Source organism: Stegodyphus dumicola, chromosome 4 (genome assembly GCF_044657685.1).
Source record: "Stegodyphus dumicola isolate Sdum_Otavi_A_Nest chromosome 4, ASM4465768v1".
Lineage (NCBI taxonomy): Eukaryota > Metazoa > Arthropoda > Arachnida > Araneae > Eresidae > Stegodyphus > Stegodyphus dumicola.
In genome coordinates, this window is record NC_140771.1 from 254,883,886 (window position 1) to 254,897,738 (window position 13,853).

Here is a 13,853-nt window from a genome sequence, read left to right on the forward strand (position 1 = left end):
GTAATTTCATTGCCTTTTCAGTAATCCAAACATCTTGACGTTTTTAATAGATTTAAATTGTAATGAATTTATATCGTAACAATTTTTAAAACAACAAGAACAATTATTTATTTATTGTTTAGTTATTAACATTCATCATTTACGGACAGTTCTCCTTATACTTACGAGAACGAAGTACCTTATTTTAAAAAGCAGGTTCTGGCATCAAAGCATAAGTAACAAAGTAAAAAAGAAGAAAAAATTTTCACAGCTGAAAATAGAATGCCAAAAAGTGAAAGAAACTTAATACGTAAGCTTTCAGTTTGCTTCCCGCACTTTCCCACGCATTAAAGAGACGAGAAAACTAAAATTTGAATACAGTAGTAAAGCTGATAAAAAATTTGAACAATCACGCAATTCTCATTCTGGAAGATAAAGTATACCCTTAAAATGGTTGTTCTACTTCCTGATGAGAATCAATGCATTTCTTTTTCGCTTAGAAACTTGGAGATCTACTACTTTAAAAAGCTTAGATTAATAATTTACAAGAGCAAAATTGATTAACCTCCTTTTAGATTGTTTTCGTAAAACTTGTGTGCTCCGACAACCGCATTAAGACAGCATTTTCGTTTTTACGTAGCAATCATCTCTAAGAAAGATGCTACATTGGCCCGAACAACAGATTAAATAGTCGAAAATATTCTTTTGGCCGGACGGTTTTTAGTAGCCTTTATATCCTAGAATGCAACTATCATCGCTAAATCTAAGGATAAATATGGTTAAATATACTTTCATAACCAATTTAATTTTTCATTAATGATTCAGTTCTTGTTATCAGTGCGGCTCATATGATAATTTTCAGACAAAATGGTCAATCTTAAAGAAATTTAAATAAAGTAATAGTTGCAAAAAAATTATGTAACTTAGGATCTGGTTAAATCTAAAAATGTGGAAACATTAAAAAATGCATTTTTTTTAACCTTAAACTGCAAATCTGAAGTATAGCCAAGAAATTTTAGTGGTAATAAAGAAATTATGATACTAGTGCGAGGTTAGAAGTTTATAAGGTATTTTCTCATTCCTTGCATCATGCCATCGTATTTGAGAGGTACGGTTTTCGAATCCCAGCGATGGCATTGCACATTTTTCACGTCTCCTGCTTAAAAAAATAAATAAACAAAAAACTAATAACTTCCATAGGTTAATAAAATGAAAGGGGAGAACGAGAAAGAGATTACCCTCCCTTCCTCCCTCAAAAAACTGTTGAAAAGAAATATAAGTTTATTGCTGTTTATTTTTTGATACGTAAAATATATTAAATAAAAAAATCTTTATTGCATTTATTTTTACACAGCGTACATTTTAACTGTAATTTTCATGAAGTAAAACGTTTCGTGGAATATATAATAAGTACAATATGCATTAAATTAAAACGCCTAGATTCCTTTCTTTAATAATATTATCATTTTATTTTAAATTAATTTCAAATTATTTCTACAGGAGTTGTCCACGTGAGAGACGCCGTGGAGGAAAGAGTTCTAAAGAAGATACTGAAGATACTAACGACCAACAGGACAGTAAAGATGACGCGCCGTCTGTAGTTGTACACCCGCCCATCGAAAGTGAAAAAACTGACAAAGATGAAGCAGAACCTGTTCAGAAATTAATAAAAGTTCCCAGCAGTGAATCTTCTGATCTGACTTCTCCAGGAGAAGTAGTCCATCTTACTTTTCCCCCTCCGAAAACACCACCTCCGCTGGAGAGGGTTGATTCGGGGAGGAATGTTGCAGTGTCCGTGAATATCGCGGATTTCCTGAAACCAAAGACCGCTACGAAGAAAAAAAGTAGCACGAGTAGTTCAGAAGAAAGTAGTAGTAGCTCTGAAGAAGGTAGGTTGAATTTAAGCCAAGAAAGGTCTATTATTCAGATTTGAAATGAGTCCTCCGGTAATTTATAACTAAAAGGGCATTTGTAATACAAGTTTGACTTATGAACCATTGATTTTGATGAAGCAACACCCATTTTCTCTATTTGACAACGTTTGGAATTATGGCATCTAAAGAACCCACAGGAATTATATTAACCCCTTTATACCCAAGTTTTTTTGGCAATTTTATATATGAATAAATTTTATATTATTACATATTATAAACAATGGACATGTAAAAATAATAAATTAAAAGCAATTATTTTTCATGAAATTGTTGAAAGCGTTTATCATGAAGTCCAACGTTATATTTTTCACATTTTGTTGTGGTCGTACCTGAACACTGAGCACACTGCAGTTGTGTTTTACTTAAGTAGTAGTGTTTACAATTTCGTGGCCAATTTGATTAAATAAAATTTCATTGTCACGCGCTTACTCATCTTCGTTGAAGTGACTGTTCTTCCAGGTTTGGGAAGCACTCCAAATTGTTTGGGCCATGTATGGCTAATAGAAAGGAAGATGTCCTCTTGACTCGACTGAGAATTGGCCATTGTCGCCTGACCCATGAGTATCTTCTGAAGGGAGAAGAGAATCCCAGCTGCCCAAACTGCAACGCAGATCTGACAGTCCATCATATCTTGGTGGAATGCCAGAGTTTTAATTATTTTCGCCAAAAACATTTTAATAGTTCAGAACTGGACTTAAAAAATTTAATTGGAAAAGCACATCATCGTAATTTGTTTCTGTTTTTAAAAGATATTGGCTTTTATAATAGACTTTAACCTTTTTTAAAAGATATCAGCTCTTATCATAGACTGTAATCTGTCTCTTACCTAAGCTGGAAGTTTTTACAAATGACTAATTGCATTGTTACCATTTGTCTGGCGCATATAACCTTGACAGGTTTTGTGCCAAATTACAATAATCCAATCCAATCCAAATTGTTTGAGATAGTTCTGTAAAATGCTGCCGCGAAATTCTAGTTGATCCATTGTGACTTGTTTCTTGCAAAACATGCGATGGATGAGCCATTAATTTCGAATTGAATACACCTGTATTCAAAACTTTAGCATCGATAAAAAACACTGCATTAAACATGGTATTAAAAACAATCATCATGGCAATTAAGCATGACAAGTGGAAACTACCACTTCGTTCCAATCCAATGCGAGAATTCGAAATATTATCATCCATTCCATCGATTTCTCCCATAAACAGGTTGTATGTAATAATTACCATCTTCTGTTTCTCGGAAGTCGACCAGCGTTTGGTTCCCCGATAGCTTCCAATTCTGTTTTTTCTGGGTATACCTACAACCGCAAATCCAGAATTTGACAACTCCTCAATGAGCTTTTTAGACGAAAAGTAATTGTATATTGCTATCGTAAATGGATATTTCCTTCATTTAAGGTTAAGTATCTGAAATAATTGATCGAATTTTTCAGTAAATAACAATTAGAACTTTTTTTTTGTATGCACAAAATAATATAAATCATATTTTCGTTTCAATAATATGCGTAATCTGAAAAAATGTTTCAAGAAAAAATTCAAAATTGATTTTTTCACAATTTTAAGAATATATTTTCTGTACAAACGCGTTTAGGTTATTGTTAAGACAGTAAAATCTTTTAGGCTTAATGCACTCAAAAATGCCCAGTGTTCCATAAACAGGACGCCAAAGATTAAACGTAATTATACAAAAATGATATTGTTGTTTTTTCAAAATAACTTTGCAGAAGTTTTTTGTGACCTAGTTTAAGGAAATCATTTTGATGTTTTTTAATTTTATGAAAAAGAAGTTTGCAAAAAATACGCTCTTCATGTAGCTACCCATCATTTGTCGATGCTCGAATGGTTCTTATAAAAATAACTTGTTCTAAAATAATTTTCATGTCCAACTAGTGGTTTCACCTTTTGCTAACAGTAAGAACAATCCTCAGGCGCATGAAAAATTGCTTTGGTTAAAAGATATATGCACTACAATGTTTCCTACACAGTAATTTCTAAACGACCCATATTTTAGCCACTGGACATAAATGGGTTAACACCCTCTTCATGATGCCGAGGTGATAATGTGATAAAAAATTTCTCTAATGAGGAATTCCATATCATTTGCCCAGATTTCTTTGACAATTAGGTTGATGAACAAGTTATTACAAACGCTCATGGATGCACGTCATGCTGGATACGTTTCTTTGGGTTGTCATAGGTGCTCACCACCGTGATTGATGGTTTCAATAGGATGGAGGAACTGCTCACTCAGCTAGAGATACTCACAGCTAATTCTTCGGAGATTGTTTCCAAGGCTCCTGATATCGAGTTACAAGGAGATTAGTTCTGGTCGCCTGAATTTAGCTATACCTAATTAGCTTCTTCGGGGTTAATTGAAAGTATAATAAATATAACTTCGTACCAATGCCATTTTTAAAGACATAATTTAGGAATGGGTGCATTGAATTTTTCAGGCAATAATACAACATACAAAGATGTCTTTGTCATCTCTATTGCAATCGTATATACAGCAGCAGGTAATAACTTACCATGTGTGCTAATTAAAATATGACCGCCCAATAGCGAAATCTAGAGCTTATGAAAATGTATATATTTTAGCCTTCCATTAGCATTCTGTTTCAAAAAACAGTCAGCTGTTTTTGATGCATCATATATTTAAAGATCACTTTTCTTTAAAAAACAGCAAAAATGTAATTAAAAAGTTATTAATACGTACTATAAATTATAATCATTGCAAAATTAGCAAAACGCAATATAAATAAATCTTTATATCTAAAATTATAAGAGATCTCACAGATAAAAATAAGTTTCACGTTTTTAGTATGTTCTTGAAAAAAAATGAAAACAAGTTTTAAAAGTTCTTTGTAATTATTAAATTTTTTTTCTCTCTCTATATCATACCTTTGAATATATGGTATTAATTAATCTTTGTAAATGATATAAACTATGATTTCCCATGATACCAATTTAACATTTTAATTATCGTGTTTCGAGGTAGTTTATACTTTTATTTGATAACTTCCATGCCAAAATAATAAATCTGCATTTTTCGTTATTTATTTATTTTTTCCTTAAATGTGTTTCCTAAATTCTTCTTTTTACATTTCGTATTACATCGAAGAAGAGAAATACATATTCTGTGAGACGAATAATTAATATATAAAAGTAAAAAAATAAGCGTTCTCTAAAGCTTAAACAGTTTTTAACTTTAACTTTTTTTTCTCGAAAGAACATTTTTGTAAATGTATGGTTTCGATGTGTTTCCAATGATACTCTCTTACTAGATGTGAAAGACTCACCTTTCATACGCACATTGCATGAGTATTAGAGCTCATTAGCTGAATAATACGTATCTTTAAGCAATATGTGAAACTGTACAGGCAAAACTTGACTAAATAATAATGTTACACCTACGTAGCATAATGAACTTATTTCATAAAAATATTGAAATTTATGAAAGGTCAGTAATCCCTAAGAGCGCTGTGGATCTATAGATGTGCCGAGGTCCACCAGCGGCCTAGCGGTAAAGTCGCTGAACACTGGTAGTTTGGTCAAGGGCTTGAATCTCAGCGAACGGGCTGGCTGCATAGGCGTTTTCGTGTTTTGCCCAAGTGTAACGTGTATACGATCCAATTTCCCTTAGAAAGTCGTTCACGAAGGCAACCTTTCCCTTAAGCAGATAGCCCTGTCTACAAGGTGCTATAACCAAACAAGCCAAAACCAAACCCTAGGTGTGCAAAGTACTCATGAAAATAGTGGAAAATTATTATACTCGAAAGTAATTGCACGGAATATTTAGTACCAATTAAGAGAACTTCAGCAGTAATTCAATGCCTGTTTTTCCTGAGCTCCCAACGATAGAAATTTATATTATATAGTTTTCTTACGTGAGAATAGTTTCTTTAATATTCCATCAGATTATTTCTCATTTCAACTATTTTATTCCGCTTTTCGATGGAAAAGTGCATGTTGTGACAAAATATATTCACCAACTGTCGGTTAAATTTTCAGACTTAAATTAGTTAAATTTTTAATCAATACTTATACTTACCGGTAAATTTTCAAATTATAGTTACCAGTCAAATTTTCAACTATGGTATATCGCAACTGCTTATAGTGACGCTAACTAGGAACATTTTGAAAATCTTTTAATTCTCCTTGCGGCAATGTCATACACAGTGGAAGCCTATATAGAATACAATGAGATTATTATTTTTTAATTTGCAGTAAAACTTGGGAAAACGTAAAAGCTGTTCCTTGCCCTTTGTACTTGGTTATTGTACGAAGACGACCATGTTTAATGCCTCTGAAATTTCATCATTCTAATCAGTATTAACTCTTAAACATAAAGAAAATATTTTAATAATATTTAAAATGTATTTGCCATAATATGAAGATAAAATAAGGATTTATTCTTCCAACAGAAGAAGAAAGGGATCTAGAAACCCCTGTCGTTCCCGTAATCGATCCTTCTGAAAGTGCAAAACCTGTCAGCGAAGAACAAACAAAAACAAAATCTTCCTCTTCTTCATCATCCAGTGAAGAAGAGGACGAGGAGGAAGACAGTGAGGATGAAAAAGGTAGCGATGATAAGACTGGCGATGCGAAAAATATCCAGCGATCGGCAACCGTCATTCAAGTGAAAGAACCCGAAAAGGAAGCGAAAGAAAGCAGCGAAGAAACGAGTGAAGAATCGAGCGAAGAAGAAAGCGAAGATGAAGAGGCCAAAGTAAGTTTAAATTTATGCTTTACATGGCATTATTATAATTACTAAAAAATAAAATTTATTTACATGTATATGTGTTGCTAATGCGAAGATGAATCACAAATAGATCTGTAGATGAATCACAAATTTTGTTAATATAGATGAAATTATACGTAAAAAAGAAGATGCTATTTTGCTGAAAATACGTAACTTAAAGTTCAAAATTTATTGAAGTTAATCCAAGAATAATATTCTAAAGAACTGCAGTATTCAAATATGTAATTACAAGAGAAATAAGCATGCCATTCTTACTCTAAAAGAAATTTTAGTGCATTCTTAAAGCATAAGGAAGTAACTAAACCAAATCCTGTACTTTTTCCCTTTCATATTTGAATATCTTAAGAAAGCCCTTGATAAGTGAATGATAAATATTATTAGATTATTTCACTGTATATGTTACGACCAAAGTATGAAATCCGTCATGCTAAGGAATACTTAGGCATTTTATAGATTGCCAACAACTGGCCGGCAATATATGAAACGATTAAACATTTCATACATTACCTATGCATTCTATAAAATGCCAAGTTACAAATCGTCAAAGTATGAAATACATGTCCATATTATATATGTTACCGGCAAAGTTTGAAATCAGGCATTCTACAGAATGCCTAGGCATTATATGTAATGCCTAAGATTAGCCAGAAATTAACTAGCATTATATAGAATGCCTAATGAGAAAACGGCAAAGTATGAAATGCATCACTGATTCGTTTCGAATATCACGTGGCAAGGCAAGTGACTTTTAACGAGTGTCTCAGGCATAGAATTTGTCAGCTGCACTTTACGGTTTGATCAAGAGTGTCAAATTAAACAATTTTATTTAAATTTGTTCAACAAAAAAAGATGTACCAAGATGCAGTGTTGATGTGTACCAAGATACAGTGTTGAAGATGGTGTCATGTCTATAGACATGGCACAAAGATTCGACGATTAACTGTCCAAAATTCGAGTTAATGATGCATAACAACAGGTTTTTCTTAACTGAAACTAAGTTAATAAGTAAATAAATGATGTACAAAAAGCCAAAATTACTATTAAGAAGGAGTTTAGAGACTATTGTTTACTGAATCGCTATGATGTGATGATTGTGGGAAAGAAAAATAAACTCCCTATTAAAGAAGGATTCAATACTACAGTACTATACAGCATTACGTCACGGACTCTGAGTTATTTCACATACTTCTTGAAGCTCACTTGGCTATTGGACATAGAGGATGTTATAGAATATTGAACCAAATACAGAAATGTTACACATCGTGATATTGAACTGCACATCTACCTTTGTGAATCTTTTCAGAAAAAAAAAAAAAAAAGGCTTTGTTGTGAAATCTAGGATGTATCACCCTTCTCCTAGCTCACTCTATGGGATTCATTCAGGATCTATCATTACCAGGCCCATTGAGGATATATCTCAGTTTTACAGAGAAGTACTGCAAAAGCAATAGAACCCTGTATAATTACTCGTGTATTAAAATATAAAAGTACCTATGATGTTTTCCGAATTCAGTTCTCGTTGTCAGGTAGAGCTTATTGATTTTAAGTATCAAGCAGATAGAGAATAGACATTTACTATAGTGTACCAAGATCATCTCACAAAATTTGTCATTCTTAAATCTCTAACGTCAAAAAGAGCTGAAAAAATAGCCTACAACCTAGCGGACATATTCTTGTTGCCTGGAGCGTCTGATCATTGTAGGGAATTTACCAATAATGTGGTGACCAGCTTGAAGGAGTTTTGGCCAGCACTGAAGATCGTCCGTGGAAAGCCTCGCCATTCAGAAAGCCAGGGTAGTGTCGAAAGAGCTAATCAAAATATCGAAAATATGCTCTTTTCTTGGTTGAAGGACAACAAATCTGACCGCTGGAGTGAAGGACAGCGTTTCATTCAGTTTATGAAAAAATAGAGCTTATCCTTCTGGTATCAAAAGATCACAGTACGAAGCTCTTTTTGGCTGAAAACCCAAAGAAGGGCTTACAACGTCTTTTCTACCAGAAGATGTTATAAAAGACATAAAGACAGAGCAGCTCGAAAAAGTAATAGAAAGCCTCCAAACAGTGGGAAAAGGTGAAACGAAATCAGATTATGCAAGAAACGAGCCTGTTTTAAAAAAAAAAACATGGATGAGATTATAGTCGAAAGCGGATTAATTCAACATAATGAAGACGTGTTTACCGAAGAGGTTTCCTTTTCTGATAACAGTTGTGTGTATTTAAAGAAAACGAGTGATGCGCTTGCATGCAAAAAGTGTCGTCAAAAAAGTCATACCTTATCCCGCAATTCTTTTTGTGGCCATTCTTGTAAAGATAATGCAATGGCTATTTTGTGCACCCTTTATTTCAAAACTGAAAATGCTATTGAAATTAAAATAAATTCTAAAATCAATCTGGAAATACAAGCCAAAAAATGTAAATGAATTCGGAACAAAAATTCTCACTGCTTCTTTAGGAACTACTGTTCGAGTTTCTATTCTTGACGTCGACAAGGGGAGAGGTGATTGGCAGTTGTAATGAGTGTCACAGAGGACGGTTTCTACCGACTTAAAACTTCTGAAGGAATTGTAAAGCAAGTATATGCGAGATCACAATTAACTTTATGTCCTAATAATTTGTTCAGAACTGAAGATACTCCTGACCACGAAATTCCTCTCCGCTCAGTTGCAATTGCTCAGTCCAGTGGAAACGGTGACGAATTATTCGTCAAATATATGTATAAGACAAAGTGCCAAAATATGAAATGTCTTTGGGTGAAAAATGTAATGAAGTGTAATTCAAAATGTCATTCAAGCCTTCCATGTTGCAAAAAGTAAGTTAATTTTAATTTCTCAATTTTTTTACATGAAAAGCTTGTTTGCCTTAATAAGAAAGCATAAATTTCGTTTCGTACAACTTTCAATTTTCTGTGCGTATTTTGAATACATTTTTTAATGGCACTCTCATTATTTTTTCATAATAACATTTGTATTTTTGAGGACTCCACATCATTTATATAATACCCTTATCAGGATCTCCATGTCATTTATATAATACCCTTATCAGGATCTCCTAGAATTGCATACTTTGCCCTAAATGACATTTATCATTTTTCATATATTTTTCATACTTTGCCTAAATAACATTTATCATCCTAAATTGCATACTTTGCCTAAAAATTGCATACTTTGCCTAAAAATTGCATACTTTGCCTAAATAACATTTATCATTTATCATATATTTTCATACTTTGCCTAATAACATTTATCATTCTATAGAATGCCTAGGTATTACATGAAAAGCCTGGGGAAAGTATGCAATAATTCTCCCATTTCATACTTTCCTTAAAAACGTCCGGCATTATATGCAATGCCTAGGCATTTTATAGAATACCAGCGTTTCATACTTTGCCAGTAACATATACAGTTCCTCAGAAAAATATATATAGTAATTAGTGCAATATATTGACATATGTAATGAGTGTGACGGAGGATCGTTTCTCCTGACTTCCTGACCCAGAAATTCTTCTCTGGTACCTTGCAGTTGCTCAGTCCAATGGAAGTGGCCAAGGATTCGTCACGTGTATGTGTAAAACAAAATTTGTATGAAAGGTGTTTGTGAAAAAGTAATGAATTCAAAATGTCATTCAAGCCTACCATGTTGAAACAAATAAGTTAATTTTAATTTCTCATTTTTTATATGAAAATTTTATTTAATAAGAAAGGCATAAATATTGCTTTGTACAACTTTAATTTTTCTTTACCTATTTTGAACTGAAAAATGTTAATGGCACTCTTTCATTATTTTCTCAAAACAACATTTGTGTTTTTGAGGAATAACATTTCTTAAGTGATAGCCTTATCATGATCTTCTTTTTCATAATTTGCCTGAAGAACATTTGTCATTCTATAGAATGCTTAGGTATTGTATACAGTATCTAGGTGTAAAAGCATATAATAATTCTAATGTTTCATACTTTGCTAGAATACTAGAAACGCCAGGCATTCTAAAAAATGCCTAGGTATTCTATAGCATGCCGACTTTTCCCACTTTGCCGGTACCAGATACAATTAAATTATCATTAGATGCAAAAAATGAACCTTAAGCAAAATGTATTTTTCAGAAGTATTTCTTTGAAGAAAATATTGGATATAAAAGCAAATGCTGCAAAGCTTTCTTTCCCCAGTTTCCACGCCCATGGAGGAGGGACCTAGTGAAAGTAGCACCAATGATAATGGTCATAATGTTATGGACATGGACGCTAGTACGTCTAGACAAAATACAAGCTCAGATGAAAACACAGAAGCTGATTTTGTGAAAAAGACACGGATACCGCCAATAACTGTTAAAGTAGATTACCCAACATGGAAAAACATATGTAGGGCACTTAAACATAGAAACATTGAGTAATCAGAATAATAATAAAGGGAATAAAATTTTCATCCGTAACCCAGAACATTACAGACAGACACTTCTTAAAGACAGTTACTTATCTGAAAGAAAAAAAAATGGAACAACATTCTTTCACAGTTCCTAAGGACAAAGATATAAAAGTAGTGATAAGGCGTCTCACTGCACACAGACACTGCAGATACACAGAAATTCAAGAGGAATTGGAGAATTTAGGATACAAAGTTGAATCAGTAAACAACTTACGTGCAGAAGAAAAGGGGAAGTTATTAAACTTCCACTATTCTTAATTACTCTGCCTAAGAAACCTAAATCTAAAGATATTCATAATGAAACTCACTTATGCGATTTAGGAATTAAAGTTGAAAATTATAAAGGTAGATCTGGCACATTACAATGCTATAGGTGCCAAGGATTTCACCACATGCAAACAGGCTCTAATTATGTATCAAAGTGCGTCAGGTGCGGAGAAGGATATTTGTCCTTTGAATGTCCAAATAAAAGCTCTGATTTGCCACCACGTTGTGCGAACTGTAATCAATCTCCCACCTCGAACTTTAGGGGGTTATGAGATGTTCCCTAAAAAGAAACAAGATAAACCAAAAGTATATCCTAGTAGGATTATCGAAAACAAATCATTTGCACAAGCACTGTCTACTTGATTGCACGCGAACACGATTAAAGAAGCAAAAACTGTTTTTGCAAGCCTGGCCGAACTTGTGTCGGTCATAAAGAGCTCCGGTTTTCTTTTAACACAACAACTAGGACAAATTGTACCTACACAAAATGACAAAACTGCCATAAATCAGGATCTTAATGGATAAGTACACTTCAAAAGGCGATACTATAAAATTAGCATTTTGGAATGCTTTTGGCATTCAGAAAAAGTTAACGGAATTTTTAAACTACCTAAACAATCATAATATTGACATAGCCCCTTGTCACAGAGACTTATGCCACGCCATGCGTGCGTATTAATTTACCAAATTACCGCACATATAGGTGAGATTGTTTGAGTCACGGGGTGGGCAGCAATTTATGTGCGCAACTCGCTCCAGTCCTGTTTGATCAGCCAAGATAGAAACGACGGACATGAGATGGTCACAGTCTCAGGGTACTTACTGCAATATGGAAATTTGAATTTCATTCCATTTTATAATCCGCCCAAAATGCATCTGACGGAAAATATTCTTTTCAGAGTTCTATTTGACAGTAAGTATATCCTTACGGGTGATCTTAACGCAAAGCACACAGAATGGGAATGCCGCAAGACGAACAAAAATGGTAAGGTGCTCTATGAGTTCATTAATAATCACCCAGTTGCTCTGCATGTTACTGAGGAGTATACATACAGACCCCAGAACCCAAGAAACGCAGACGTTCTTGATATTCTTCTGATAAATACTTCGATCCCTATTTACACCGAACTAAAACATGAACTGAACTTTGACCACATCTCGGTCATTGCAATTTTAGGAGCTACTAAAGAGGCCGAAAATGAAATGATTCGTACGACGGACTGGAACAAATTCCAGGAGTTTCTCAATCAGAATCTGCCCGTCTTTGATGCTCTGAGTTCGCGAAAGGATGTAGATGATGTAGTTGATACCCTCACTGAGTCGATCAACAATGCTATTGAAAATGCGTCTAGGCATGTGAGGAGAAATAATAACACTGGCATTCTGCCTAAGGAAATTACAGAGATGACAAAAGCTAGAAATAGAATGAGAAAAACATGGCACCTTACATGGAGCCCGCATGTAAAAAAGAGATTTGAACAAACTAAGTAAATTAATTAAAAAGAAAATTGATGCACATAAGAAAGAAGTATAGGAGGACAAGATTCAAAATCTAGGTCCTAATGATGGCACACTTTAATGCAAAACTTGAAAAGACACCATACGTGCAATAAGCCGATTTACACTGAGAATTCTGTTGCCCTCTATAATAAAGATATATCTACGGTTCTTGCAGACCATCTAGAAGATCAGTTCAGACCTAACGTGACGCCCAGGAACATTAATTTCGTCTATGAGGCTTGCTACTTTGTTAGAGATAGGCTAAAGGCCCACACAGCAAGGAGATACATGGCCACTGCTACTACCAGGGAGATTAAAGAGATTACAAATAAACTTAAAGTCAAAAAGGCGCCAGGCATTGATGGAATTAACAATAACGCTCTTAGATATCTGCCCTGCAACGTAGTGACAAAATTCACGAGTATTATCAATGCGTGCCTCAGTCAAAGTTATTTTCCTACGAAATGGAAAATCGCAAAGATCATTTTACTACCTAAGCTCGAGAAGGATAAAACTAGGCCAGATGGGTACAGGCCCATTAGCTTGCTTTCGGGCCTAGGAAAGATTTTTGAACGAGTGATCTATAGCAGATTAAAGAACTATATTGAATTACCGCCACCAGAACAAGTTGGATTTCGGAGAAAACTATCTACTACGAAGCAGCTGATTTGGCTCATCGAGTTTTGTGGGGAAGCGCTCCACAAGAAGCAAAATGTCGCCTTACTCATGCTAGACGTGGCGAAGGCATTCGACCGCGTGTGGCATGAGAGGTTCATTTATAAGCTTATAAATCTCCCAATGGATAGAAAGCTAATTCAGTTGATCATGTCATTCATCACAAATAGAAAGTTTACTGAAACTATCGAAAAAGACTTCTCCAGCTTGCGCACCATAAATGCAGGCGTCCCTCAGGGGTCCATTTTAGGGCCCGTCCTGTATTTATTCTACGTTTACAACTTTCCCAGGGCCCACATTGATACAAATCATT

At 34.1% G+C, this 13,853-nt stretch overlaps 1 protein-coding gene across 1 annotated transcript in view; it reads left to right on the forward strand.

Moving 5' to 3' along the window:
• Positions 1-13,853, forward strand: part of LOC118187467 (FH1/FH2 domain-containing protein 3-like) — a 237,732-nt gene that overhangs the window by 115,986 nt on the left and 107,893 nt on the right. The window contains exons 8-9 of the mRNA XM_085816229.1: positions 1,480-1,868; positions 6,343-6,647. Of these exons, the coding sequence (XP_085672355.1) occupies positions 1,480-1,868; positions 6,343-6,647 (694 nt within the window). The remainder of the gene's footprint in view (positions 1-1,479; positions 1,869-6,342; positions 6,648-13,853) is intronic.